Genomic DNA, 25,571 nt, shown 5'->3' on the forward strand with positions numbered 1-25,571 from the left:
TTACGATCGTCCAGTTCCCATACGACCAAGCTCTTTTATCCGTATAGCAGGCATCTTGCTGAAGCGCTTGCTACTTGTTGTGGTGGATGAGTTTGCCGAAGACGGTGACGAGGCATAGACGTATTCGCCATCGACGTATTGCGCTTCGCTGATGAAGGTAGTACGTTTCTCACGGCGTGTGTAGCGTTGTTCGAGGCGGTATAGCTCGAGGCCTAGAGTGGACTGCTGTTAGTCGACTGTCTCAAGTCGTGAAGGATCATGGCCGGGGTTGGATAGTGCGAAGCGAGGTAAGACATACGAGCTTGAAGCTTCTCAATGAGACCCATTGTGTATTGTGTGGAATTTATTGTGCCTGATTATCCGCGCGCCGAGAGATATTGCGTTTGTGTCGAAGAAGGAATACCGAGGAGAGGCGTATCGTGGATATGGCACGGTTGTAATGTCGCAATGTGCTCGCCAGCCAGTTCCCTGTTGCACTGTTGCAAATGCCGTATCGGATTGAGGCCACACCAGGTATTGATTTGTGTTGTTTTAATGATGCGCTTCACTTGTATAAGATTGTCGCTCAAAATAAGTGGGTGGAAATATAGGTGGTAAACGAGTGTCGATGCAGGGCGGGAGGGGAAACGAGTGGTCAAAAAGGAACAGAATGGCTGGTAAAAGACGGGATCAACGACAACGGTACGCAGTTCCAAGAGGAAGGAGGAACATCCCTCGGGTAGGCCTGTTGGGGCGGGACGACTGCTAGGCATTCCAGGTTTCATGCACTGGCAGTTCTCGAATCCCAAGTTGCATGAATGTGGCCTAGTAAAGCCGAAAGCCAAAACATACCAGACCTAGACGAGCTATCGTGCCGGCGTTGCGGAATCGTGAGTCGTGGGCCGTCTTCGTTCAGTGCGTGTCACGTAAACATGGAGATTACTGTTGCGATGTGCAACAGACTATCACTTGGTGTCCTGGGCGACTTACGGGTACCGCGTGTTGCGGAAATCTCTCCGAAGGGTTCTAAAACCCCAACATTTCCAATGTTCGCATCCCAAAGGTGCCTGACTCTCGAGTCAGGTTCTCACGTGGGCATCAGGGGTCTTGGGCGAGGCCCTAAGTGCCGACGCCACTGCCTTGGCAACAGACGCTCGTCCCAGGGGCGCATTGGTAATCGCTATGCAGCAGAATCATCCACCGGGTAGCAATCGACATCGTCGATTACAGAACAGAAACGTTTCTCACGTAGTAGGATAAGGAAAGCTTTCATGACATAGGATCTGGTTGCTTCTTCAAAACCAAGTGCTTAAAAACCAAGTGCTTAAAAACCCCCGGGATCGCCATGCTGCATATCGTAGATCTATAGCCTCACTATGCTCCGTGCTCTATTATAGTTGAAATTGCTTGCCAGTACCTCCTCGCCCTATGACCTCATGTAACTACCCGAGACTCAGGAACCGTCCCATCGACAACAGCAATCGCGCCAACGTTGCCTGCATCGGCTGATCCGTTGAGCAACGAAATAACTGAAATGACATCTGAAGGCTCGACCAGATGCCAGCTCGCCAACGTTTGCTTCGAACTAGCGCCAACAGTGACCGAGAAGACGTGATCTGTAGGCAGTTTAGATTGGCGCAGCGATCGGAACATGTCTATCTATGTTAGCTGACCGACTGGGAAACTACGAGTGCAACACATACCTTCGTCTGTAAAGTCGTCGCCCATGCAAAGAACAAACTCGGGCGCATTACCGCTACCTTCGCCGTAGTCCTGTACGAGCGTCTTCGCGATCTCGCCCTTGTTCACAAACTTCGGACGAACCTCAAGGTTGGCTTTGCCTGTCATAACCTCGACATCGTGCTTCTTTGCGACAGTCCTCTCGAGATGTTTCTGGCACTCACGCGCCTGGAACGCACCATACTCGGGGTCGGCTCTCCGGTAGTGCCACGTTAGGGCGATCTTCTTGCGTTCGATGAAGGAGCCTATTCATCTATTAGTGCTAGACTATTTGGTGAGGGACGTGGAAAGCTCACCTTGAGTTCTCTCTGTGTAGTGTTGGAACACGTCAATGACTTCCTGTTGCCAGCTCATATCGGTCGTTTCGGTGAGATTATGCCATTCCTGACTGCGCGGATGCCGCATAAAGCTGCCATGCTCAGCACTCAGGCCTAGCTCGGGAATGTGACCCATCCATTCGTCTAGGAAAGCCTGATCTCTGCCGCTGATGATCCAGACAGCATTGGCAGGGTCTGCTGCCAGGGTCTTGAGAGTACGGATGACACGATCAGATGGGATAGCTGCTTGTGGGTCCTTGACAATAGGTGTTAGAGTACCGTCGTAGTCGAACATGAAGAGTCGCTTCTTGGCTTCACGGTATTGGAAGAGTAGCTTAGCCCGATCCAGTGCCGGCGTGGCGAACGCTTGGTCGAAAGATGACAGGTTTCTCATCAACCGCTTCAGGTAGTTGTTTGACCAAGCTTGAACATTGTTTTCAACGACGTGCCTGTAGAGTTGAGCGTGAACATTGGCACGATGTTCGTCACTCTGTTTCAGAGCGTCGTTAATCGCATCGGCGACTCCACCCATATCCCAGGGGTTGATGTGACTTGCGGCGCTGAGGGAACTTGATGTACCAGAGAATTCCGAGAGGATGAGTGGGCCGTGGTTATCCTTTTGGCAGATGATGTATTCCATACTTGTAGTGTTCATGCCGTCTCGCACGCTAGTGATGAGGCCGATGTCTGCAAGTCGGAGCAGGGCAAAGTATTCCTCTCGGGAAAGGTACTGTGGGAAGTGACGGACTGGGGTGAAGTCAAGTGTGCCGTATGTGCCGTTGATCTTAGCCGCAAGGTCCGAGATCTTGTTAACTACCTTTTCCTGTGCGCCATCGCTTCTGTCCGTGTGGACTCCGCTTGGGCTTGTAACCTGAATGAGTACTACTTTGCCTACCCACTCAGGATACTTCTCGAGGAAGAGTTGGAACGCCTGAAGCTTCTGAACTACTCCACGGACAGCATCTAGCCTGTCACGACCAACGATGAGTTTCTTGCCGGCATACATCTCGCGGATGTCTTTGAGTTTATCGTCAATCTCTGGGTCGCCGAAAGCCTGTCGTTGCGTGGAAACTGCGTTGATGCCGATAGGGAACACATCTACTGCCACATGAGCGCCATAGGCATCGACTCCCGTTGAAGACGAATCAAAACCTAGTATCCTAGTACAGCAGGACGAGAAGTGTCGTGAGTAGCTGTAAGACTGGAAACCAATCATGTTGGCGCCTAAGACGCCCTCCAAGATCTCTTTCCGTCTGCTCAAGCAGCGGTAGAACTCGCTACTAGGGAAGGGGATGTGCAAGTAGAAGCCAATGTAGACACCTGGCAGACGTTGTCGAAGTAAACTTGGCAAGAGCATCAGGTAGAAGTCGTGTACCATGATGATATCACCCGGCTTGTAGATCTCAAGAATCCTGTCTGCGAAAAGCTTGTTCATACGGTAGTAGTCGGCCCACGACTTCCGTGCAGCGCGTCCATCAGCCGGTTCGTTTTGCTTGTAGTGGAACAGAGTGTAGAGCTCGTTTTCTGCGTACGTTCGCCAATGGCTTTGGTTCTTCAGGATGTACTCGTCTTTCCCGTCGTCGACTTCGTCGACCAGCCAGACTGGCACGATTCTACCTCCATGATCGCGTTCGAGCTGTCTATCTAATCGTGCTCGGTCCTCAGGGCCTATCCGGACGCTATTTGGAGCCTGAGGAGCTTGTTTCGGCTTTTTAGGATCGACGGGAATGGGCGCGGCAGCTTTGTTCATGGGTGCTTGCGCGGTCGCGACGGAGGTCGCCTTCGCGTTCGAGATCTCGCCAGTCCAACCCACAAGTGTGTGGTTCCATGGAGAGGAGCTAGAGGCTAGGTACGAGAAGGAGTCGAACAGGGCCGAAGTTCCGCGTCGTGGATTCAGTTCCCATTCGTTGCCCTGGGAGTACCCGATAGCATAGGGTATGGCAAACGTCGCACTGATAACACGGCCACTGAGATTCAAGTTAGGATGCGCAGCACGCGGATCTACGTCTGCCAAATCACTCTTGCCATCTGGGTGGGAAGTATTGCCCAGTTTGCTTTTGACTTGTTCATCAGTTTGTGCGCCCGCTGCCTTCTCAGTCTGTGCGCCAGCGTGGTCCTCCCTTTGCTTGTTAGAGAAGTATGAGTTGGCGCTCCACGATGGGCCCGGGGTGACAGTCTCTGGATCGAAAGGTAGGCTGCTCGTCTTCTCGGCAGCAGATTCGTCGAAGTAGGCGGTCTTGCCAGAGAGGTGTACACCGGGCGTGACGGGCACGTTGGTAATTTCGGGATTGAGCGCGGGATGTGTGCTTGCTTTGGAATCGAGCTGAGGCCTTTGTGGCTTGTCATCTGTAGGAGGGGCCATGGCGATTGTAGGTTGGGTGTGTATGTGCTGCTCTACATGGAAATGTTAGGTGCTTGTAGGCGAGAGGATAAGTGATGGGAAAATAAGAAGTGAGAGAGATGTGGCAGGTAACAGGTGAGCGGCACAATCAAGATTGATTATTAAAACATTTATTACCTGGTGTCTTGGAGTCGCTGTCTTGGGTAGGTACCAGAGGAAGGAGCTCCGCAAAGGTCTTGCGCTGCGGCCGTCACAGAACGAGGGGATTTTAGGGGACCACAACGAAGGGATGTGGAAGAAAGAGAAGGGTTCGAAGACACCACGTGTGTCGAGAAGCTGATAGAAGCTTGAGAAGGGCAATGAGGGAAGAAAAGCTGGCCGTGGTGGGATGGTTCACGCCCCACTAAGCCATAGCTGTGACGTTGGAACCGAACAGCTCGGGCCTCACTGTCTCTGCTGCAAGCAAGGATAGTAACGCACCATTACTGACTGCTCGTGCTTCCACACGCTCCGCTTTCTGACCGCTTCGCAAAGTTTTGTTGAGACTGTCAATATGATGTCAGGCAGTTTTCATATCGGACGAGGGTGTGGGCCTGAGCAAGTGCTGCAAGTGGGCCGCCGAAGACAACATCGTGGGCCTCTGCCTGCGGGGTACTGGGCCCAGTCTGGCCGGCTCACACATCTTCTTCACATAGGGGACATGGCAGATGTAGGGCTAACAATAGACGTGTCAAACGCTGGGTACATACAAGAGCGATTGGTAGTGCAGCATGTCCGCGGGAGTGCCTTTTCTCCGCCGTGGCCTCGTCGACCCAAAGCGGACTAGATGCTTGGCGCGATGCACGCGAAGACGCATAGAGAAGATTCGTGTAGAGCGAGCAAAACTACCACCTTGACCGCATTGCGAGTCGTCGTTGTTACTTCGGGCCTCATGCTGCCCTCGCATACCCGGCTAATATGTCGCGCCCATAATCGCTTCAATCCATCAATTGCCCTGTGGCAGCACTTTGTCCAAGCCAATCCGTCCAAACCCCGCGACCGGCGTCAGCTCTCCACTGCAACACCAGCTGTGCAAGATGATACCACCACCGATAGCAAGCATGTCGAACCAGAGTCCCCAAGTCCTCCAGAGGCTCGCGACCCTCATGGATCCGAAGCAGAAACGGGAGAGGTGGCAGAAGAGCCGAGCGCAGAGTCATGGACACTGAGGAAGATGACAACAACCAAAGGGCAGTGGTTGCCCAGTAAGGCCGACGCGTCAATTGCAAAAAATAAAGAATTGCGATCCGCAAGTCCAAAGGCCTTGCTCAAAGAGCGTGGTAAACTGCTGGCCAATGCAAGAAGCGCGTTCCGCAAGTCGAAGAGTTACACAGGCGTCATTGTGAAGCCCATGATGAACGAGACGCCTATCAAGGAAAGCACGCTTCCATGGTGTTTGAACAAGGCGGACAGAGCAATCCCAGGAATGCAACGGTATACCTTGAAACCGACCTCCAGACTCGTAGTGCTATACTAAAGGGATTTCCAGGTTGCAGTCGGAAATTACAAGATTTCACAAATACACAACGCCCGATCGACACGAAATCCTCGCTAGGAAACATCTCATCCAACAGGTGCGCAACCACCTTGGGACATGGATTCCAGAATACAAAGTTGAAGTGTTCGGTTCGGAACGAACTGGTTTAGGCATGCCCTTATCAGACATCGACTTCAGGTTGGTACCGGAGTCGGAAGCGCTAGACCCCGCGCAGGCCAAACTTCCACCAAGTGTGGAACAGCGAAGGGAAAATATCAAGATACTGCAGAGGTTATACAATAACAGTCTCCGCAAAGACAAGGCGTATATATTGCCTGTAGTTCGTCACGCACGTTATCCCCTCATCAGTGCGCAGGATCGCCGTTCGGGCTTGGATATCCAGATTGTACTTTCAAACGACACGTCAATCTCGAGAGTTATCATGCAGGGTTACATGGACGAGATACCCTACTTACGGGAATTGTACTGGGTGGTCAAGACCATTTTCGACACAAGGGGCTTATCAGACGTGTTTCGGGGCGGGTTTGGGTCATATTCGCTATTTATGATGGTTGTCGCTAGCATAAAACATGCGCCGGAACCTCCAAAAGATTCCGCGCATGCTCTCCTCAACTTTCTCCGCTTCTGGGGCAGTTTCGACACGACGAAGCAGGGCATCTCTATTGAACCCGCTTTCTTCTACGACAAGGCGGAGTACCCTGTCCTTACTGATACGCAAAGAGCCAAGCTGAAGGTATAAAGTCACCCAGTTCTTCTTCTTATTCTTCTTGATATACATGCTAACGACCATCTAGAATGGAGAAGCTAAACCCCTTCCCGACTACATGCTCTCCCTCCGTGACCCCGCCGATGAAACCAACGACCTCGGTCGCAAAGGCATAGCCATCAAGCACGTCCAAGTCACACTCCGAGATCTACACTATCAACTCGTTTTCGACACAAAAGTGAACACACGACCATCTATACTCGGTCCTCTCGTAGGCAGCTCGTACATGCTGCAACTCGAACGCCGTCGCAGACTAAAAGGGTACGGTCAGTTTCTAGAGCAACAAGAACAGAGGACGCTATCTCAAAAGGCAAAGGCGGTTAGAGAGGCGGATCGACTGGGGCAGTCGATACCAGAACAAGCTATGGATGAAGGCATTCAGGAGACGGACACTGAAGAGGAAGAGGCTCTAAAGAAAGAGATTGCAGAAGAAGAGACCAAACAACGGCTGGCAAGAGAGCAACGGGATAGGGAATGGCAGCGGCTTGCAGATGAGAGGAACGAGCGGCTAAGAAACGAAGCAGAAAAGACATCAGTGCTTGAGCACGGTGATGCTGTGGCTTCTATTCTAGGTATGCCAGCAGTCGAGGAGGATGCACAAACCAAAGACAACAGTGTACAAGGACAAGGGGACGAGTTGAAAAAAGCTTAGTCTGCCCCATGCAAAGCTACAAAATGTAAAACACCATAACATGAAATCTTGACATGAGCCCATCTTCGGTGAAGAAATCAAGCCTGTTTTGCTAAGAGTGATGATAGCCGGTGCTATGAACCCAGTCCAGCATGCAAGCCGTGTACAAGAAACCCCTAACAGCCACTATGCCATGAAAGTCGGCCCTGACCATCCCATCGCAGATGCTAACGAAACCACACTCCACGCCAGTCTTGCATCCCTTCAACCTAGATGGCGTACTTTCGGGTCCACTCGCGCGCCGTCGATTCGTAGCGGGACCGGTCGGTCTTGTAGACGTGTGCAATCTCGGGGACGAGCGGATCGTCAGGGTTCGGGTCTGTCAACATCGAGCAGATACTCAGTAGCACTATATTTTCCGTTAGCATAGTCTATGGCTTGTAGTTTTTTCAGCATGGCGTACCCTTTGAGATGGTGAGAGCTGGGCTCCATTGGTCTCGCAGAATGTCCAAACAGATGCTGCCGTTTGAGTTGATGTTGGGGTGGTAGATGCGGGTGGTGAAGTTGACCTTCGGGGGCTTGAAGGGGTAGTCGGTTGGGAAATGGATCGCTAGGAAGAAGACACCGCCGGAATATGGTGAGTCGCCAGGACCCATGATGGTTGCTTGCCAGTGAAACTACAGCACAGTCAGCATGTGTTTGGCGTCGTCTGCCTCCCACGACCATATCGGCAGGAGCGCCTCAGCCGCGGGAATCTTGCACAAAGAGTGACGTACCAGATCATCTCCAATGGGACCGGCTGAACAGGAAGAGGGAGGGTCTCTAGAGGTACTATGTCAGCCAAATATTCCACTTGGAATGATATCGCGAGGCAGCGACGTTGCGTGCAGTCGTGTGGCGCCGCATTTCGTCGCTGCCATGTCGCTGCCCATGCGAGCAAAAGAGCAAGCGAGCCTCGCCGTCGAGACAAGGGACATTACGTACCGGCCGAGATCGGTAAGCTCCTTGTTGATGCGCTTGAGAGCCATGGCTGTTGTGTGTATGTGTGAGGTTGGTATAGATGGGTATCGCGGGTGTTGCGGTAGAGAGAGTTGGTGTTGAAGAGTTGAAGTGGGATGTCTGCACAGGCAAGGCGGTTAGTTAGCGGGGGTCCAAAGAAAGCAAGTGCGGCGTGTCAGCGCGGAAAGCTCCTCCGCCACGCCCATTCATTCACTCATTCACGTACCTTTGACTCGCTACAGGTGGAAGGCAAGCAGCCGAGTTGTGCAAAGAGAAAGTCTGCAGTATGGGGCCCGAGCAGGGGCATGTGTATTTATCATGTGTCAGAGCCAACCGCAAGAGGCGAGGCAAAGCTGACCGCCCAACTGCACAGTGTCGCTGCCCACAAAATTCACCGAGCGTTCCTACCCTATGCAGCAACCGCGCTTGGTGGCAACCTATCGAAGGCCCAAGAAGATGCGTCAAGGCTGACATGTACATTCACAGTTAGTTGCCTTTGACTTCACTTAGTCACCATATATTGGTCATTATCTGAACCTTGACTCGGGTGGCAAACTGCACTGTGGATACGAGCAATCAGAAGTGATACTTGCCGCGTTCGAGGCCAACTCGGGAGTGTGCATCGACCTTCACATGGTTTGATATGCACTTGCTTCTAAATAGACATTGCCTGCATGCATAACACCTCTAAGCGCCTACAGCTGGCGTGCTACTTGTGATTGGACGCGCTTCTCATACTTTTGTTAGTAATACAGCAACAGCAACTAAGAAAGACCCAAGTACAAGCAACCTCTGATATTCCTTAAAATCAGCAGAAGGCTTGTAATCCAGTGATTGCTCGACCGAGGATCAGTGCTATTTCAGATTAGTCAAAGTCATAGCAACATTCCTCATTACACTCACAGTGGATGTCGCTCTGGCCTTCGTATGTCTGCGTCACAAACAAGTTGGCGACATGCCTTCCAATTCCGTACTCATCAGACACTGCGTTTCCGCCGAACACTTCTTGCAGTCTGCTCACAGTCAGTACATGTTGTGCATGTGCTTGGTATAACTTACGTTCGCGCGTTGATCAATGCCCGGTCACAGTTCTGTCTCTTGATCATAGAAATCATCTCTGGTGCAGCCTTACCCTCATCCTTGAGGCGTCCGACTTGGTAGGCAGCCAGGATACCGTACGCAGCATCCGTCGTCGCATCAGCCAACTTCTTCTGCACAAGCTGGTACTTGGCAATGGGGTTGTTCTTGAACTGCTTCCTCTCCAATGCGTACTCTCGGGTTCTCGCGATGCAGTCTTCGAGAGCACCGATAGTACCCCAGGCGATACCATATCTGGCCGAGTTGAGACAGCTGAAGGGTCCCTTCAACCCTTCCACTTCCGGGAACATGTTTGCTTCGGATACGGGGCATTCATCAAGCTGGATCATACCGGTAATGGATGCCCGTAGACCGTTCTTGTTCTTGATTGGCGGGGTTTCGAGAGTGCCGGGTGGACATTGATCGCGCTCAATGACAAAGCCACGGATCTTGCCTGTGCTCTGCAGCTTCGCCCAGACAAGGAGAACATCAGCAATCGGCGAGTTTGTAATCCAAGTCTTTGAACCGGACAAGGAGTAGTAACCCTTCTTCGTAGGATGAGGCTTTGCAACCGTCTCCAAAGAGCCAGGATCGGATCCGTGGTTGGGCTCAGTCAGACCAAAGCAACCGAGTAGTTGGCCCTTGGCCATCTTCGGTAAAAGACGTTCCTTCAGTTCCTCGGATCCAAACTCCTCGATACCTCCCATGGCAAGTGAACTCTGAACCGAGTAGCCTGAACGATAACCCGAGTCAACTCTCTCCACAGCTCTGGTGATCAAACCTGCTGCGACACTGCTGACCCCGGCACACTCATAGCCTTGTATACTTGCACCTAGCAGTCCCAATTCACCCATTTCTTCGATGATCTTTCTGTCAAAGTCCTCATTGCGGTATGCCTCTGAGGTATGTCAGCTGGCTGTAGGAGCTGGAACAGTGTCTCGCATACCTAGCACTCTCGGAAGCATGCGCTCCTGGCAATACGATTCTGCAGTTTCTGAGATAGCTTGCTCTTCTTCTGTGAACAAGTTGCTTGTATTCAAAGGGTCTTGCCAGTCAAACTTTACGGGAGCATGTAGGTATCGTTTGCCGAGAGCCGCGGATCGGAGTGGAGTGCGCAATTGCCTGGTGGCATGTCTATATGTTGGTCGCAACATGTTGAAGTCGTGATCAAGAACGAAGAAAGTCTTTCAGCTACACAAAAGTTACTGTTATACCCGGCACAAAACGAAGATATCCGTAATTGGACGACGTTGGCCTCGGAAAACCCCACGTCAAAAGAACCGCGGTTCGGAAGCACTCCGCGGTGGCAAGGAAGCCAGCATCATCACATCCAGCACGCGGCGTCTGGGGCGTCTAGGGCGTCTAATGAGATCTAGGGAGACTGAATGCAAGATTCGAGATGCATCCACAGAGAATGCCTGCTGAGCCTCACTAAGCGATGACGGGCAATATCTGGGGTAGCAGCGCCAAGAAATGTAGACCGTGATTGCGCGCGACACGCGAACGCGTCGTGACGACGTTTGGCGTCATTTTCTCCAGCCTCCACGCAGCTGTCTGCTTCTACACACACAACACTGCAGGGCCGCGACACGACCCCGATTCCACTTGACACACAATCACGTACTAGAGCAGCCGTCAAAGATGGGTATCAAACACCTTTACCAGCTCATTGAGGAGCATTCGCCTGAGGCAATCAAGAAGGGCGAGATCAAGAACCAGTTTGGACGCAAAGTCGCCATAGTACGTCCACGCCATTCTCGCAGTACTCATTCACTTACTAACTTGTGCAGGATGCGTATGCACACATCAAACCTCGCATGGCTTTCCAAACCTAACGTTGTGTAGATCTATGAGCATCTACAGTTTCCTCATCGCCGTCCGATCCGATGGTCAGCAGCTCATGAGCGAGACGGGCGAAACCACATCACATCTCATGGGTCTCTTCTATCGCACAATGCGCATGGTCGATAACGGTATCAAGCCACTATACGTCTTCGACGGCGCTCCACCCAAGCTCAAATCTGGCGAGCTCGCGAAGCGGTTTCAGCGCAAGACGGAAGCACACGCTGCGGCTGAGGAGGCAAAAGAGACGGGTACGGCGGAAGACGTTGAGAAGTTTTCGCGGCGGACAGTTAGAGTAACGAGGGAACACAACGAGGAGTGTCAGCGTCTGCTCAAGCTCATGGGCATTCCGTACATTGTCGCGCCGACAGAGGCTGAAGCCCAGTGCGCGGCGCTGGCGAGAGGCGGCAAGGTGTACGCTGCTGCTTCCGAGGACATGGACACATTGACCTTCGATTCGCCTATCCTGCTGCGACATCTGACCTTCAGCGAGCAGCGCAAGGAGCCTATCCTGGAGATTCACCTGGATAAGGTGCTCGAAGGCTTGAACATGGAGCGGAAACAGGTACGGCATCTAAGCACTACTTGCAAGTTATAACCTACTAACCACCTGCTAGTTCATCGACCTCTGTATCCTCCTCGGCTGCGATTACCTCGATCCTATCAAAGGCATTGGCCCCAGCACTGCTCTCAAACTCATTCGCGAGCACAATGACCTTGAAGGCGTCGTTGAACACATCAAATCTCAATCTTCCAAGAAGCTCACCATCCCCGACGACTGGCCATTCGCCGATGCGCGTTTGCTCTTCCTCGAGCCAGATGTGCGACCCGCCGATGACCCAGAGTGCGACTTCAAGTGGGAAGCACCAGACGTAGACGGTCTCGTCAAGTTTCTGGTTGAGGAGAAGCACTTCAACGAAGACAGGGTCCGCAACGGAGCAGCCAAATTACAAAAGAACATGAAGACGGCGCAACAGAGCAGACTAGAGGGTTTCTTCAAGCCAATCGAGAAGACGGCTGAGGAGAAGGCTAGTCTCAAGCGCAAGGCAGAGGAGAAGCTTGAGGAGAAGAAGAAGAAACAAAAGGCTGATGCGAAGGCGAAGAAGCAGGCCAAGGCTAAGCCAAGGACTGCCGGTTAGGGAAAGTCGCTGCTGCTGGGAAGAAGTCAAAATTTTGCGCGTGGGAAGCTGGCGTTCATGGAAAGTGATACCTGCGGGCTCATGGCGTTTTCAAGGCATACACACTAGGTGGTATGTTGGAGTGCTACAATGTTTAGTTACTACGTGCACGCTACTGCGTCTCGACATGTAGTTTTCTTCCATAACAAACTACAAATCCATATATTATCACATCATAGATGATCTACAAGTTACGCGGCGAAAGGCTTTTTTTATGTTTTTTTTTTCTTATAACTTGGTGATTCTCTTATTGTTTTACTGTATGGTAAATGTAGGCCTTGCTCACTACATGCACTTCATGGTCTTCTTTCGCATGTTACTCCTGTGTCATGTTCTGATGTACATGTGCTGCATTTGTGTCTGAAGATTTGGAAGAAATCCCGCACCTCAACATACTTGATAACCCGTAGCTAGTTAGTTCACTTTTGGAAAGCAAGCCGACAAGTACTATCGTTATGCCTGTCAATAACAATGAGAATTCCGAGAGAAGTGATGACAATATCCAATGTTCTAACTCACAAGCCGTACAATGAAATCGCTCAAAGTTACCTTGTTCATATGCCACTGTTAAATTACTGCATCACAATTGCACCATAACTGTACTTCCATGCAACACGTCAGTCAAAGACACTGGATATCATTTCTTTTTCATCACACACTACCTTGGCATATAATTGCCTGGACTCGAGGAAGGATGTTCCCATCACGCATCACCAGCGCACATCACAGCCGCAGTTCCGGTTCAAAAAACAACAACAACAGCAGCAACAACACACAAACTAAATAGCTGCGAGACCACGCTTACTCTGATTCAAGGCACAAAGAAGTACAATAAACATGTAACGATAGATTCCCTAGTGGAGCCATCACGGTTTACCCCAAAGGGATCATCCGCCGTCGGGCTTCGAGTCACGCAACAAGCCCACATGAACCAATACGGAACTTGGCCGGACAGTCAGGGTCCACGGCTACTAGTGATGGTTGAGCAACCGCTATGTTTTTCACGGTTGATATTCGGAGGTTTCAAGGAACCGAACGAACCTAGATCTGACTGTTCTGACAGATACAGAGTTCACGCCAGTGGTTTCCAATGGCGCGCCGTTAACGGAAGCATCCGCTTTTGAAAGGAAAATAATAATAATAATACTAATACTAATAATTTGACAGCACTACGGTGGTGAAACGCGATCGGCTATCCTGAACAAAATATTGTGCGCCACAAAGCAACGGACAAAAAGCTTCTTAGTTGAAATCTTCTTCTTCCTTCTGATGTGAACTGTGATAGCGGAATAACGCTAGTGCCTAATAGGCCAAGTCGAGCCGCCGTTGCTACTATTGTAGAAACAGAGTTCGGGACTGGGAAACCATGGCAGGTATGGCGTGAGTAGCAGAACTAATGACTCTGCGCGAACATGGCGCCTTGTTATGGCGCCACTTGGGGTTTTTCAAGGGTTTAAAAAGGTTATGTTGTTGATCGACGTCGGGCCCGACTTCCCCAGAAACAACGTTTCAGTGAAGAGAAGTGGATCATCGCAAGCCCATGTGATGCGGTTTCAAGCACCGAAAGTTTCTTATCGTCCAAGGGTCCATTGCAACACAGGCTTCTTACCCTATCAAATATGGCATGTTCTATATTCCTCTTAGTTCTGGCACGTCAGGTGAAGCTTCCACGGCAAGCCTCGTCGATCTGCGAGAGTTGCCGCAGAGGGAAACTGGCTTCATCCCTGCTCCTGCTTTGAACTTGAAGCGCCCATTATGCCAAAGATGCTGTTTTGAGAACTGGGCGCCAGTTTCAGCGGCGAGTAGCGTGACTCTAGGAGGCGACGGTTTGCTTTGATACTGTCTAGGACCCTGCGCATGTCAATTGAGGAAATGTCACAGCGGGTGTTGTGCATGAACTCTGATTGTGCGCAATCGCATGTGAAACACGGAAAGACGTGGGGGGAGATGTGCAAAGCTCACTTACCATTCTGCGTTGATGAACTTGACAGCCTTGCCGCCTGTCCTTGCGATCTCCTTTTGGATCTTGGTTGCAGCTAAGCCACCGCCTGCGCCGCCGCTCGCGTTTACTCTTCCGAGTATAACATGCGTTACGGTTCGACGGGCTAGTGATATCGACTGTCTGGCGCCGTGGGCGGCGCAAAGCTGCTTGAGCTTGTGGTCGGAGACTAAGGGAAGGGTCGAGCCGTTGAGGTAGAAGCAGAGTCCGGCGAATATCTGTTTCTCACGGGGCTTTGACGAAGCTTCGAAGAGATCGCTGTTGGCATGTGCATCTGAGTCTGTTGCTAGATCATAGGGCGCTGGCGCTGTAGACGCACATGTCTGCCCATGGCTGGACACATCTTGCGCATTCATTACCATACCCTTGATATCTTTCTCTTGTGACTGCTTCCTGCCTACCTTGCTAGCAGCCCATATTTCGGCCAGGCTCTTCTGTCCCCCAGTCCGGAGACCTTTTGCGCCCTTCTCCCAACTGCCGTTGTCCTTGCGGCCATCCTTGCCAAAGTCCTCACTGCCTGCACCGACCGTGTCGGCGACCCTTTTACCCCCGTCTCTGCCACCCTTGAACTGCTCTCCAAGCTTGAGACTCCGTGAGACGCGCCATGACGTAGAGCCGGAGAGGCGATTCTCTGCGCGCTGATGGCCGGTCCTAGAGCTGTTCCAAGGGTCGTAGAAACGTCTAGGCGGTGCGGTGGCGGCGGCTGGGGACGTTTGACGAGGCTGACGAGGCTGACGAGGGTTGGCTGTACGCGTCGAGGTCGTGATTACTTCGGTTAGGTCAGACGCGTGGGAAGGGCCGCCGGGATCGCGGGCGTCGTAACAAGTCGGTTCCGCATTCGGGGTGGATGAGGCCATATCGGGTGCTGATGTTGCTTCACGGTTAGCTTCGGGGCACCTTCATGCCAGGGATGTGATCAACTGCATTTTGCATGCCCGTCGAACGCACGTGAAAGAAAACATGGCCATTGACGTTGCAACGGGCACCCAAAGCCGTGCTCCATGCGGCAAAGTGTGGCGGGGGCGACTTACCCTGATGCTGTTATGCTTGCAGATGCATGTGGGAACAGCTGCAGGCTCAGTGGGCAGTGTGATTAAAACAAAGTTTACCAAGGCCAGGGTCTTGAATCGCCATTCAATTGGTTTTGCAAAACAAACTTTACAATACGGTGTTATGAGCTCTACGCGAGGGAAGCAATTCTCCATATGAGGCGGACATGATCAATAGGGAAGGTCAACAACGGAAGCCTCGTTCCTTGCATCGTTGTTTCTCGCCTGACCGCGAGCGCCGCCAGTAACATCAGTGCAAGTCGGCGCAATGCTGAAACAATGTGATTGTGATGTGTATTATCCATTACTCTACCATGTCAGAAATGACATGATCGCACTAAAGATTTCGGATATCGAAGCGTGTTCCGCATCAACGCAGTCGCGTACCTTTTCGTATGTACAGCCGAAGAAAAGAAACATGCCAGCAAAAACAATCGTGTACTACGCCATTGCCATGCACCCAGTTCCTGAACGCCATGCTTTATCCATCATAGATCACATAAGCCCTGATGTACTAACATGAGAATAGAAATTTTGACCCGTGAAGGTATTGCTTCTGATAACGCCCGCTAAAATCATAGGCCTCTCAGCCTTGTAAGAAAGAACAATGGGTACTCTAATAAAACGAGTCGGAGCCGGCGACAAACCTGCATGCTTTTGCGACGATGCGACGTCTCCGTCCAGGGATCGCGCTGCGGCATCGGTCCGAATAGTGCTTCTAACCATCCAATATTCGTGGGCGCATGTGGACATGCTACGTTGACTCGTTGTGAAGATGCGAGTCGTCGTGAAATCGTAATGGCCATCGTAGTCAGCTGCTCAGCTGTCTACGCCTGGCTGGTGGTGCTCTTGCTGACCGACGCCTCGTATATCATTCGATGCTTCTTCATCTCGTTTGCGTCGAATGGCATGGCATCGCTGCCCTTTCTGCTGGACAGAGACGCAGAGCTGCTGTTGCCAAACTTGAGATTTGCTAATGATCGGGCCTTCTTGAGCGACTTCTTCCCAGCATTCTCACCGGTCGGGGAGACATGGTCAGCAGCGGCCCGCTGGTTGAATTGCGTTATCTCTTCCACTTCGGGCCGGGGCTTGACTCGCATGCGCTTGAACTCGCGGGTAATCCTCTCGAGCTTGCTTAGGCCCTTGGGGGTCGGGGCGTAGCTTTGCATGGGCTCAGACGCCTGCTCACCATGCATGCTAGAGCCTACACTGGGGCGGCGTTCGGAACCAAAGCTCACACCAGAGTCATGCTTCTTCTCTTTTCCAGGTCCATTCATGTAGCGATCAAACGACTCTGGTCCGTGGGTGGCTATGCAGTCTTGAATCATGTTCTGTGCAACGCGGAGGTACTTGTCGACAATCCTCTGGACAGAGGGCCAGCCGGTTCGGTCTTCAGGACGCTTGTCCCTGTTGATGAGTGGGAGTAAGACATCGGGCCCCCTTCTTTGCACCTGGCTGATAAGTTCGAAGAAGATCTGACGCTCTTCTTTCAATGATTCGTGGTTCAAGAACTGTGAAGGAAGCTTGGTTTGACCATGAACAGGAGGGAATAGGGTGTTGAGGTAGCTAATGCAATTGAGCTTGTTGAACTCTTCGTCTGATAGATGGTTGATCATGATCTGCCAGCGCATGTTAGTTGAATCACATTTGAAAGGAGTTCGCATAGCTTACCCATCGGCGGAGGCCGACCCAGAGCTGAGCGTAGTACGACTCAGCTTTCCGGTTCTTGCCCTCGAGATTGTTGATCCAGAGCGCAATGCCTGGTGCCTTTTCGGCTACACGGGCCATGTCGACATCCCATGTGTCCCTGTGGACGTCAAGGGCCTCAAAGGTGGTGGCCATTTCCCTTCGTCGTCGCGTCTCCAGGTCTTTTAGGTAGTCGAGAGCTGTCAAGGCTTGGCTCCAATCGACATCAGCTGGCTCAGGCATAAAGGTCCGGGTGACAAAGTTTACGATGAAAGCGGGTGGGAGTGCACTGGTTCGCGTGGGTAACGCTTTAAGTTGATTCATCAGAGACGAGGTGAAGCTCATGGCCGCAGCTTCTGTGCTATTCCACGCGAATTGGCTAGAGACTGGTGACGTGTTGCCGGACTTGGCTAGGCCTTTGGGAAACGGTTGGGCGCGGTCCACACGATTGAGCTCGTACATGGTTTTGAGGGGGATGTCGTAGCTTCCGGGGTATTGTAAGACGTGTTCGAGAACGTAGGCCATTGAGTTGTGGTTCTCGTCGGACGCGCTCCGGGAATGATTTGATGCCATGATGGTGAGCACGTGAGTGCGGTAGGGAGATGAAAGGGTCCAGGCGGCGGCGCAGTGCTAAACTGGCGCGTATCGCAGAGAAGCAAAGACGGAATGCGATGCCCGGGGAAGCGAAGGTTGAGAGTGTTGTGGAGGAGAGAAGGCGATCCGTGGGAGAGAGCTAGTGGGCGCGTGGGGTTTTGGTGGGGTGGTCGTAGCGTTGACGAGAAGAAAGGAAGGCGCGGCCAGCAAAGGAGGCCAGAGAAGAAAGCACGACGGTAACGCTGCAGGGGAAAGGTGCTACAGCTCTTGTTTAATCCACGGCAAGTCGCTCCAGGCAAGTTAGTTGGCGGAGATGGTCGAGGTTGTGTTGCAAGTGACAAAGGTCCGGTATCGTCAGCGTTGGGATGTGCAACCAGGCAGTGATGGTGGTATGAGCACGGTAAACAAAAAAGAAGGACAAACACGACGGTGCTCAAGCGGAGGTGGTGGTGGTGTAGAACGGGATTATGAGGAGCAGACGGTCGCAGAGGGCTGGAACGGGAAGACGTCGGGTAGGTATACAGAAAGGGTTTTGCGTTTGCTCTAGCCAACGCTTCTTCTCATGATCCCTGAGCGAGGGCCCGTGATGGTCGCGTTCGCACTTGCATGAGTGGCGTCAGTGACAGGGGCTTCCAGCTTCCCCGAGAACCATGACAAAGTCGGCCTAGCTGTCTAGCGACAACGCCTTTCAGCTCGAGTGCATCAGGCTCCGTGCCGACCCCGCCCCGAGTCAGGCACGCTGCTCCTCAGTCCATGGCGTACGCTATACATTTGCACTTGACGATTTGCAACTCTAGCCCTCCCCTGGAGACCCTGAGACGTCACCCTCATGGCGGCAGCAGCTGTACCATGGTCGAAAACATGGAGAAAGCAAGTGTGGCACAAGCTAACCCTGAACGCAAAGCGTCCGCCGTTGGCTGACGCTCTGCTTCACTGAGTCGTGGTACGTCTGCCCAATCCTACGCCATCTCTGCGCCGCCCTAACTCAATTCACCGTCGACAACTGTTAGTCTGCAGTCTCCACATTGGACTCGACCGCATCATTCTGGAGCCGATGCAGTCTCCTCAGGAGCACTTGGACCTTGCAGACTGCACATGCACACGCAGCCCGAGTACAGATTATTCCCCACTACCAATAAGGAATATCGTCGCAGCTGCAATTGTCACGATGCCAGGATAAGCCTGTACCGGCATTTGTGAGCGAGCTCCTTCGCTACAATGCCGTGCAAAAAACTTTGTCGTCTCGCACGCCACTATCGCACGCAACCATGACGAAAGTTGGCCACTTGTGAACTTTGCACCAAATCTTCTTGAGCCGCATCATCTCGACAACCTGTGGGAATGTGTAGCGAGGCAATGAGGATTGCGGCGTAGCAGGGCCGTTAACGATGAAACCTCAAAAAGTTGGCCCTTGTAGCCTAGACTTACGACTCATACCCTTGAGCTTCAGCACAGTCGCAAACGAGATGTACCTTGCAGACTCGGAGCTGCAGCCATGCGAACTTGTCACCTCCCACGCCCCCTGCCCCCGTTGTGCAAGCATGCAGCTGAGTGGGGTGTCTGCAGCATCGATAAAAGATTGCTCATATCACAAAAAGCACCATAACAGTGCTTACATCAATAAACAACGCGACGCGCTCGACATGTCATAACTACTGCCTCCGCACACTATGAGTTGGAACATGGTCCGCAGTGTTCATCGAATTGTCGGACAGCGTCCGACGGACGTGATTGAACCCCCTCAACTACAACCACAAGTGTAGAATATGCACATCAATGACTTTGGGCCGCGGTGCAGCAGCACGGGACGCATTCGAGATCGGACTCGTACAGGCAACACAAAGGATCGTCCTAGCAGTCTTGCTAGCCTCAGTGCTCCTCTTCGCTTGAAAACCACACACCACGAGGTCGAGGGCATCCCCATCATGGCACCAGCCGAGATTATCTCATTTAATCGATCGGAATATTGGAATCATACTGCACATCGCTAGATTGACGAGCTTTTGGCTCGTTCGTGCTGGCCATGGCGTCGCCATACCGCCTAACAATCCCCTCGCAGGCCGGTCGGCCGCGGGTACAAACGCCGGCGTGTGTTCTCAACACTCCCCAGCCGCGCAGGTACAGATGCAGCTAGCCAAGAATGCCAGGATGCGAGTATGAATCGATAAAGGCCGTTGAAAATAATCTCCGCGTCGATCTGCTCGCACCTGGCAGAGTATGACCAGTATCCTCCGTTCGTCTCCACATCTAACGTTGCAGTTTCTCATTCGTCGCAGCCCAAGATTGCTTCGCTTCTGAGAGCAACACTATCGTTGCAACAACAATTATGCGCATTAAAGATCGACCTCAGTGCGCCGCGGAGATGGCGAGCAGCTGAGGTGAACACAGGGTAAGATTTGGAATCAGTTGTTTGCCATAGCCATGGCCATGCTGTCATACCCTTTCTTGGTGGCGTAAGCGGACTCGAATCTGGAATCCTAGATATGTGTGCTCTGAATTTTGGTACAACCACAAGAATTTGTGATCAACTCATCATGTTTAGCGCGAAGGTTTCCACTATACTCGCTCTTCTCCGTAACATGAGGGGTCGTCGCGCGAACAATTAGTGGAAGTCCGGCAAAGGAGTGGCAGAACTCAACTTCCTCATTACCACATTGCTGGACATGTGCGGCAATTGCAGACCTCCTGAGAACTTGAACATGATACTATATCCAGGCACACTGCTGTATGCATGTGGTAGGGTTGACCTTACTGTCAAGCGTCAGGATACTTCGGGCAAGCCGGAAGGACACGTAACGTCGGCCTAATGTTCCTTGGTTGGTGTTTGAACAGCAAGAGCACAGCCTCACGAACGCAGCCTCACCATCGGTCACAAACACATACGCCAAGGCCGAAGGCTGTGCTGTGACCGAGATAGTTGCCAGCGCTGTGTGTATAACGCCGTATATCCACAATGCTTGGCGGGCCAACTTTGGTACTGTTTCCTTGGGCTGCCGCAAGACTTCCATCAAACTGATCGGTGAGCATCACGGCGAAAGATATCTCAAATCAAACATGACAGCTTCAGGCCCAGAGCATCACAAAAACTTGAGTCAACACCATAGCGGGGTCGCGAAATTAGTCAGCGCAGAATGCAGGTGTTTGATGAGTCACCTGGTCCATGTATTCACAAAACAAGAGCGGTGCTGGACACCAAGCATCAAGTGCTCATCTCAGAACAAGCACCTCTGATCTTTTGAAACATGGCACCGTCTTCTCAGCTCGACTTCGTAACCTTAGACGTGTTCACGTCGCAACCATACGGTGGCAATCCGCTGGCCATTGTTCGCATCCCGCATGACCGGACACTAACTCAGGAACAAAAGCAAACCATTGCGCGAGAGTTCAACCTATCGGAGACCACCTTTTTGCACGAGAACGCGGATGGTGCGACAGAGGACAAATGGACCGTCGATATATTCATGACATCGCAGGAACTGCCGTTTGCGGGTCACCCAACCGTGGGCACGGCGTGTTATGCTCTAGGAAGAACGGCTCGGGAGCGTGGTATCCACAGCGGCGTCATGGAAGCGAGCTTTAACCTGAAAGCCGGGTGCGTTGGACTGCGGTACGATTGCGGCAAGATGACAGCGAAGGCTTCCATCCCTCATGACGTGTAAGTGCTGAGTTTGACACTTTTTCCTTCGGCAGGCTTTGGAATTCGAACTACCAGTATTAGCACCCAGTGTTCCAGACCCACTGTCTGAGATCGATTCGGCGAGCTGAAGTCCAGTAGATGTATGTAAGCTGACCAGTGCAGTCATATCCACAAGAAGAGGTACACTAAGGACGAGCTATTCGTACTCCAGCCCCGATTGGCAGAAGCTCACCAACAAGGCAAGTTCGGGGTCAAAGATGACCATTCTATTGTCTCAATAGTAAAAGGCATGACCTTTGTCCTAGTCGAATTGGAAAGCGAAGAAGCTCTGGGTATGGTGTCGCTAGCTGGCCAGTCTCTCAAAGTCGAAGGCCTGGATCAAGGCTGGGACCAGACGTTCATCGGGACATATTTCTTTGTTCGGACGGGAAAAAGCAACGAGGGTGCAACGAAACTAAGGACGAGGATGATCGAGGGTCCATTAGAAGATCCGGCTACTGGTAGCGCCGCCAGCGATTTGGCAGCATATCTCTCGCTGATGGCAGGAGGAGAATATAAGACGTTGAAATTTGAAATTGTCCAGGGCGTGGAGATGGGCAGGAGAAGCGAAATTTTCATCGAAGTCGAGATGACCGAGGAACGAACTGTATCGCAGCTATTCCTCGAAGGCGGCGCAGTGCAGGTCATGGAGGGCCGATTGACCATCTGAGACTATGGAAGACAATAGATCCGAAAGAACGCATGTAAGAACACTCCGAATTGTTAATCAAAGAACCCAACATCGAGGATTCACGTCAGAGAAAATGGAACCTGAGAAGTTTCTGCGGGTATTGGTTACAGATGTAGATCCCTTATGCCTAAAGACACGTCTTGCCTCAGGCATGCCGAGTGACCCGCAAACGTCCCACTACATTGGGAAGTCCTGATTCCGTAATCTTTGACGACGCTGGAGAACCGAACGTGTAGCGGGGTTTGACATGAGCTGTCTCAGTTCCTTGTGCCGGGGGCACGGTCTTTGGATGTGGGCCAAAGGGGTAACTTCGCTTGCAGAGCCGATGGAGCAAGATGCAGATCCTCGAGAATGGGTATATACACTTCTGTTAATGGTGGAGGAGTACGCTGACTTTTCGCCTGGGCGCCGCGCTCACAGTGGAGCTGGTGAGTCGTCTTGACCGGGTAGTAAGACGACTTGGCAAGCAACGACAACATTCCAAACAACAAACATCGCGTACTCCCGATCGTTATGGATCTCGGATGGAGGATTGCCGTCATCGCATGTCTTCGCAAAAAGAGCAACTCAATGATGGATCCCAACAAAGCGCATGCAGTAGTACGGCGCAGGATGCGTACTTGCTACTCTATAGTCCTGCTGTCACCTGTCACACCCGTCGAAATCGAGACAGTGACAGCACGAACTAACCTTGCTCGTGTATGTAGCACAGCACCTCCGACAATTCGGTGAGGCTCATGGGGGAGGCGTGGGTCACAGAGTGGGCTACAGCAAGTAAACCAATTTCCCGCTGGTGTTGCGGTGGTGACGAACGGCTATCGGAATCAATCACATATTCCTGCCGTGCATTCGGCTGCTCTATGGCGCATGGTAAGGCATCATAGGAGTTTGAGCACGCCCTCCTCAAAATTTAGAAGATGCCTGGCTCTGTCCTGGAAGGTGCTTAGCGTATCCTGTTCGGGTTAGCGCAAAGATGGTTCTTGCACACCTCATACACGAACCGTTTCTCGGACCTCCTCTTCAATGCCTGGCGCACTCTTGTTCCGGAGAGGCTGCCATGACAGCCTCAGTCAATAGTAGGGCGCCAGTTGATGCCAGCGCCCTGTGCGCAACCTTAGAGATGCCGGTATGAGTGGGTTTGAGACGTCTCTGCCTTCATCGTGGGTTTCATGCCCGAGGAACCACGAGCCGCCTTACCAGGTTACTCTTTGCCTTCTACGTCGCCAAGGACTTAAGGCAATGCGATTCCTCCAAGATATCTAGCCTTCTCACCATCAATCAGTCGCTTGTCCTATTACACTCCGGTTCTGCAGTTGAGGGTTACATTCCTTTCTCTTCCTCTTAATTCTTCATCCAGATTGCGTTGAACGTGTCTGCCTTATTTGTAATCCACCGCTAGCCGGATTCCACTCTTTTTACCAATCTTACTTTTTGTTCTTCGAGCAGTCATCATGCGCTTCTCTACCCTCGTCCCTTTGCTGCTTGCGGCCGGTGTTGCCAACGCCCAGTTTGGTGGTCAAGGCGGCGGTCAAGGCGGCGGTCAAGGCGGCGGTCAAGGCGGCGGTCAAGGCGGCGGTCAAGGCCAGAACAACGGCCAGAATGGACAAAATGGTGGTCAAGGCGGCAACAACGGTCAGAATAACGGACAGAACAATGGCCAGAACAACGGACAGAACGGAGGCAACAATGGCCAGAACAATGGTGGCAACAACGGCGGTAATGGTGGTAACCTGGCCCTCAACGCTGATGTCGTTCAAACCGCCAGTCAATCCGACGGATTTGATCAGGGTCAGGAGGATGGACAGGCCGCATCTCTCACGTACGTTGGCACGCATGTTCATCTACAAGTTCCCTACTAATGTTACCAGTGACCAAGCCAACTTCATCAACTTCTGCCAGGGCAAGACCCTCACCAACGGTCTACAGGTCAAGGAGGGCTCCTGCAACGGCATTGGTAAGCCTCATACAATTGAGTCTACTTGAGAAGAAAGTTACTAATTTCTAAATAGTCATGGGAGATATCCCTGCTGTTGGTCAGATGATCTCTGCAGTCTTTACTAACCCCCAGAACGGAGACACCAATATTGCCGCGAACCAGAAGATTGACTTCTCCGTGAAGATCAACAACTTGGAGGCTGGATCTTTTACAAACCCTGACAACACCTACTACGCTGCTCCACAGACGCTTCAGGGTGGTAAAGTTGTCGGTCATACTCATATCTCCGTCCAGGACATGGGCAACAATGCCAACAACCCTCCCGACGCTCAGACCTTCGCTTTCTTCAAGGGTATCAACGATGCTGGCGATGGTAACGGTCTTCTCACTGCTACGCTTGACGCTGGACTCCCCGCCGGCAACTACCGTGCCTGCTCTATCACTTCTGCTAGCAACCATCAGCCTGTAGTCATGCCAGTCGCTCAGCGTGGTCCTCAGGATGACTGTGTTAGATTCACAGTCGGCGGTGGCGGCGGCGGCGGCAACAATGGTGGTAACAACGGTCAGAACAATGGCCAAAACAACGGCCAGAATAACGGTCAACAAGGTGGCCAGCAAGGTGGCCAGCAGGGCGGACAGCAGGGCGGTCAACAAGGAGGACAGCAGGGTGGTCAGCAAGGAGGCCAAGGTGGCTTTGGCGGCTTCGGTCGTGGACGCGGACGTGGACGTGGACGCTTCGGCCGTCGCAGCTTCGCCACACGTGACTTCGTCGCCTAAGCACTTTACGAAGATTGGGAGAGGTGTATGGTTGATGGCAAGGTTTGGAGATGGCATGGTTTGAAGTTTGAAGCGGCGCACGCTATAATGGTACTTTCCTCTTTGATGACAATTACAAGATAGAACGTACTTCTGTCCCTAGAAGGGCACGGAAGGTCACTCTACGGAGGTTGAAGCGAAGCGCTTCATTGGACTGGTTCTGAAGGAGCTCTTTTTTTCTCGGGCGCCTACTTAGTATTCATGGAATGTAAAACTATTTTATTACACCACCTATCACCTATGAAGCTTCAGCTGGACCGTTGCTTGCTTGTGCATGAATGCATTGAAGACGCCGAAACGTGGATGTCTCAGGACACCATGTGTCGATCAGGCAGGAAGATGTCGCAGTACAGATCTTGTAACAATGACAACGTCATCCCAAGAAACTATCGACCTCACCCAATGTTGGAAGGCTCGGCTGTCCTTCTGTGGATTGTCCACTTCGGCATAACAAATATGAGTGATTGTCACGCGTTTCTCTGACTAGAGAAGTGGCAGCCGACAAAGAACACTTGACTGGAACAATCACGATCCACATTAGCAATACCATTGTGTGTTGAAGAACGTACATATCATCGTAAGAACATAAAGATAGCCTTGGGGTGGCGCTTGCATTCGCTGAGTCGGCGCATCATCGACCAGGCCACCCATGACTCATGTGCCATCATCCAACTTATAATGGGATACGCAAGAAGCCTACTACTAACATTACGTCCA

General features: G+C 52.0%; 10 protein-coding genes across 10 annotated transcripts; 4 read left to right on the top strand and 6 right to left on the bottom strand.

The window, feature by feature from the left end:
- On the bottom strand, positions 1-326 carry ALTATR162_LOCUS11402 (uncharacterized protein; the record flags this gene model as incomplete). The annotated part of the gene is made up of 2 exons (XM_043319044.1): positions 1-212; positions 299-326. 2 exons carry the CDS (start codon positions 324-326, stop codon positions 1-3), a joined length of 240 nt encoding a protein of 79 aa, XP_043174979.1.
- Positions 327-1,413: 1,087 nt separating this feature from the next.
- On the bottom strand, positions 1,414-4,398 carry ALTATR162_LOCUS11403 (uncharacterized protein; the record flags this gene model as incomplete). The annotated part of the gene is made up of 3 exons (XM_043319045.1): positions 1,414-1,634; positions 1,683-1,964; positions 2,016-4,398. 3 exons carry the CDS (start codon positions 4,396-4,398, stop codon positions 1,414-1,416), a joined length of 2,886 nt encoding a protein of 961 aa, XP_043174980.1.
- A 910-nt stretch (positions 4,399-5,308) lies between these two features.
- ALTATR162_LOCUS11404 (uncharacterized protein) lies at positions 5,309-7,332 on the top strand (the record flags this gene model as incomplete). The annotated part of the gene is made up of 3 exons (XM_043319046.1): positions 5,309-5,850; positions 5,906-6,647; positions 6,709-7,332. The coding sequence occupies 3 exons, from the start codon at positions 5,309-5,311 to the stop codon at positions 7,330-7,332; spliced, it is 1,908 nt and encodes a 635-aa protein (XP_043174981.1).
- A 248-nt stretch (positions 7,333-7,580) lies between these two features.
- Positions 7,581-8,339, bottom strand: ALTATR162_LOCUS11405 (uncharacterized protein; the record flags this gene model as incomplete). Its single annotated transcript, XM_043319047.1, has 4 exons — positions 7,581-7,720; positions 7,775-7,988; positions 8,088-8,133; positions 8,296-8,339. 4 exons carry the CDS (start codon positions 8,337-8,339, stop codon positions 7,581-7,583), a joined length of 444 nt encoding a protein of 147 aa, XP_043174982.1.
- A 779-nt stretch (positions 8,340-9,118) lies between these two features.
- Positions 9,119-10,541, bottom strand: ALTATR162_LOCUS11406 (uncharacterized protein; the record flags this gene model as incomplete). The annotated part of the gene is made up of 4 exons (XM_043319048.1): positions 9,119-9,165; positions 9,214-9,323; positions 9,370-10,285; positions 10,334-10,541. The coding sequence occupies 4 exons, from the start codon at positions 10,539-10,541 to the stop codon at positions 9,119-9,121; spliced, it is 1,281 nt and encodes a 426-aa protein (XP_043174983.1).
- Positions 10,542-11,341: 800 nt separating this feature from the next.
- ALTATR162_LOCUS11407 (uncharacterized protein) lies at positions 11,342-12,368 on the top strand (the record flags this gene model as incomplete). Its single annotated transcript, XM_043319049.1, has 2 exons — positions 11,342-11,794; positions 11,847-12,368. 2 exons carry the CDS (start codon positions 11,342-11,344, stop codon positions 12,366-12,368), a joined length of 975 nt encoding a protein of 324 aa, XP_043174984.1.
- A 2,001-nt stretch (positions 12,369-14,369) lies between these two features.
- Positions 14,370-15,263, bottom strand: ALTATR162_LOCUS11408 (uncharacterized protein; the record flags this gene model as incomplete). The annotated part of the gene is made up of 1 exon (XM_043319050.1): positions 14,370-15,263. One exon carries the CDS (start codon positions 15,261-15,263, stop codon positions 14,370-14,372), a length of 894 nt encoding a protein of 297 aa, XP_043174985.1.
- Positions 15,264-16,282: 1,019 nt separating this feature from the next.
- ALTATR162_LOCUS11409 (uncharacterized protein) lies at positions 16,283-17,714 on the bottom strand (the record flags this gene model as incomplete). The annotated part of the gene is made up of 2 exons (XM_043319051.1): positions 16,283-17,074; positions 17,127-17,714. The coding sequence occupies 2 exons, from the start codon at positions 17,712-17,714 to the stop codon at positions 16,283-16,285; spliced, it is 1,380 nt and encodes a 459-aa protein (XP_043174986.1).
- Positions 17,715-20,977: 3,263 nt separating this feature from the next.
- Positions 20,978-22,081, top strand: ALTATR162_LOCUS11410 (uncharacterized protein; the record flags this gene model as incomplete). Its single annotated transcript, XM_043319052.1, has 2 exons — positions 20,978-21,390; positions 21,535-22,081. 2 exons carry the CDS (start codon positions 20,978-20,980, stop codon positions 22,079-22,081), a joined length of 960 nt encoding a protein of 319 aa, XP_043174987.1.
- Positions 22,082-23,553: 1,472 nt separating this feature from the next.
- On the top strand, positions 23,554-24,815 carry ALTATR162_LOCUS11411 (uncharacterized protein; the record flags this gene model as incomplete). Its single annotated transcript, XM_043319053.1, has 3 exons — positions 23,554-23,921; positions 23,971-24,056; positions 24,112-24,815. 3 exons carry the CDS (start codon positions 23,554-23,556, stop codon positions 24,813-24,815), a joined length of 1,158 nt encoding a protein of 385 aa, XP_043174988.1.
- Between the last annotated feature and the right edge of the window lie 756 nt (positions 24,816-25,571).

This window comes from Alternaria atra (genome assembly GCF_907166805.1).
Source record: "Alternaria atra isolate CS162 genome assembly, contig: 35, whole genome shotgun sequence".
In the NCBI taxonomy this organism is placed as follows: Eukaryota; Fungi; Ascomycota; class Dothideomycetes; order Pleosporales; family Pleosporaceae; genus Alternaria; species Alternaria atra.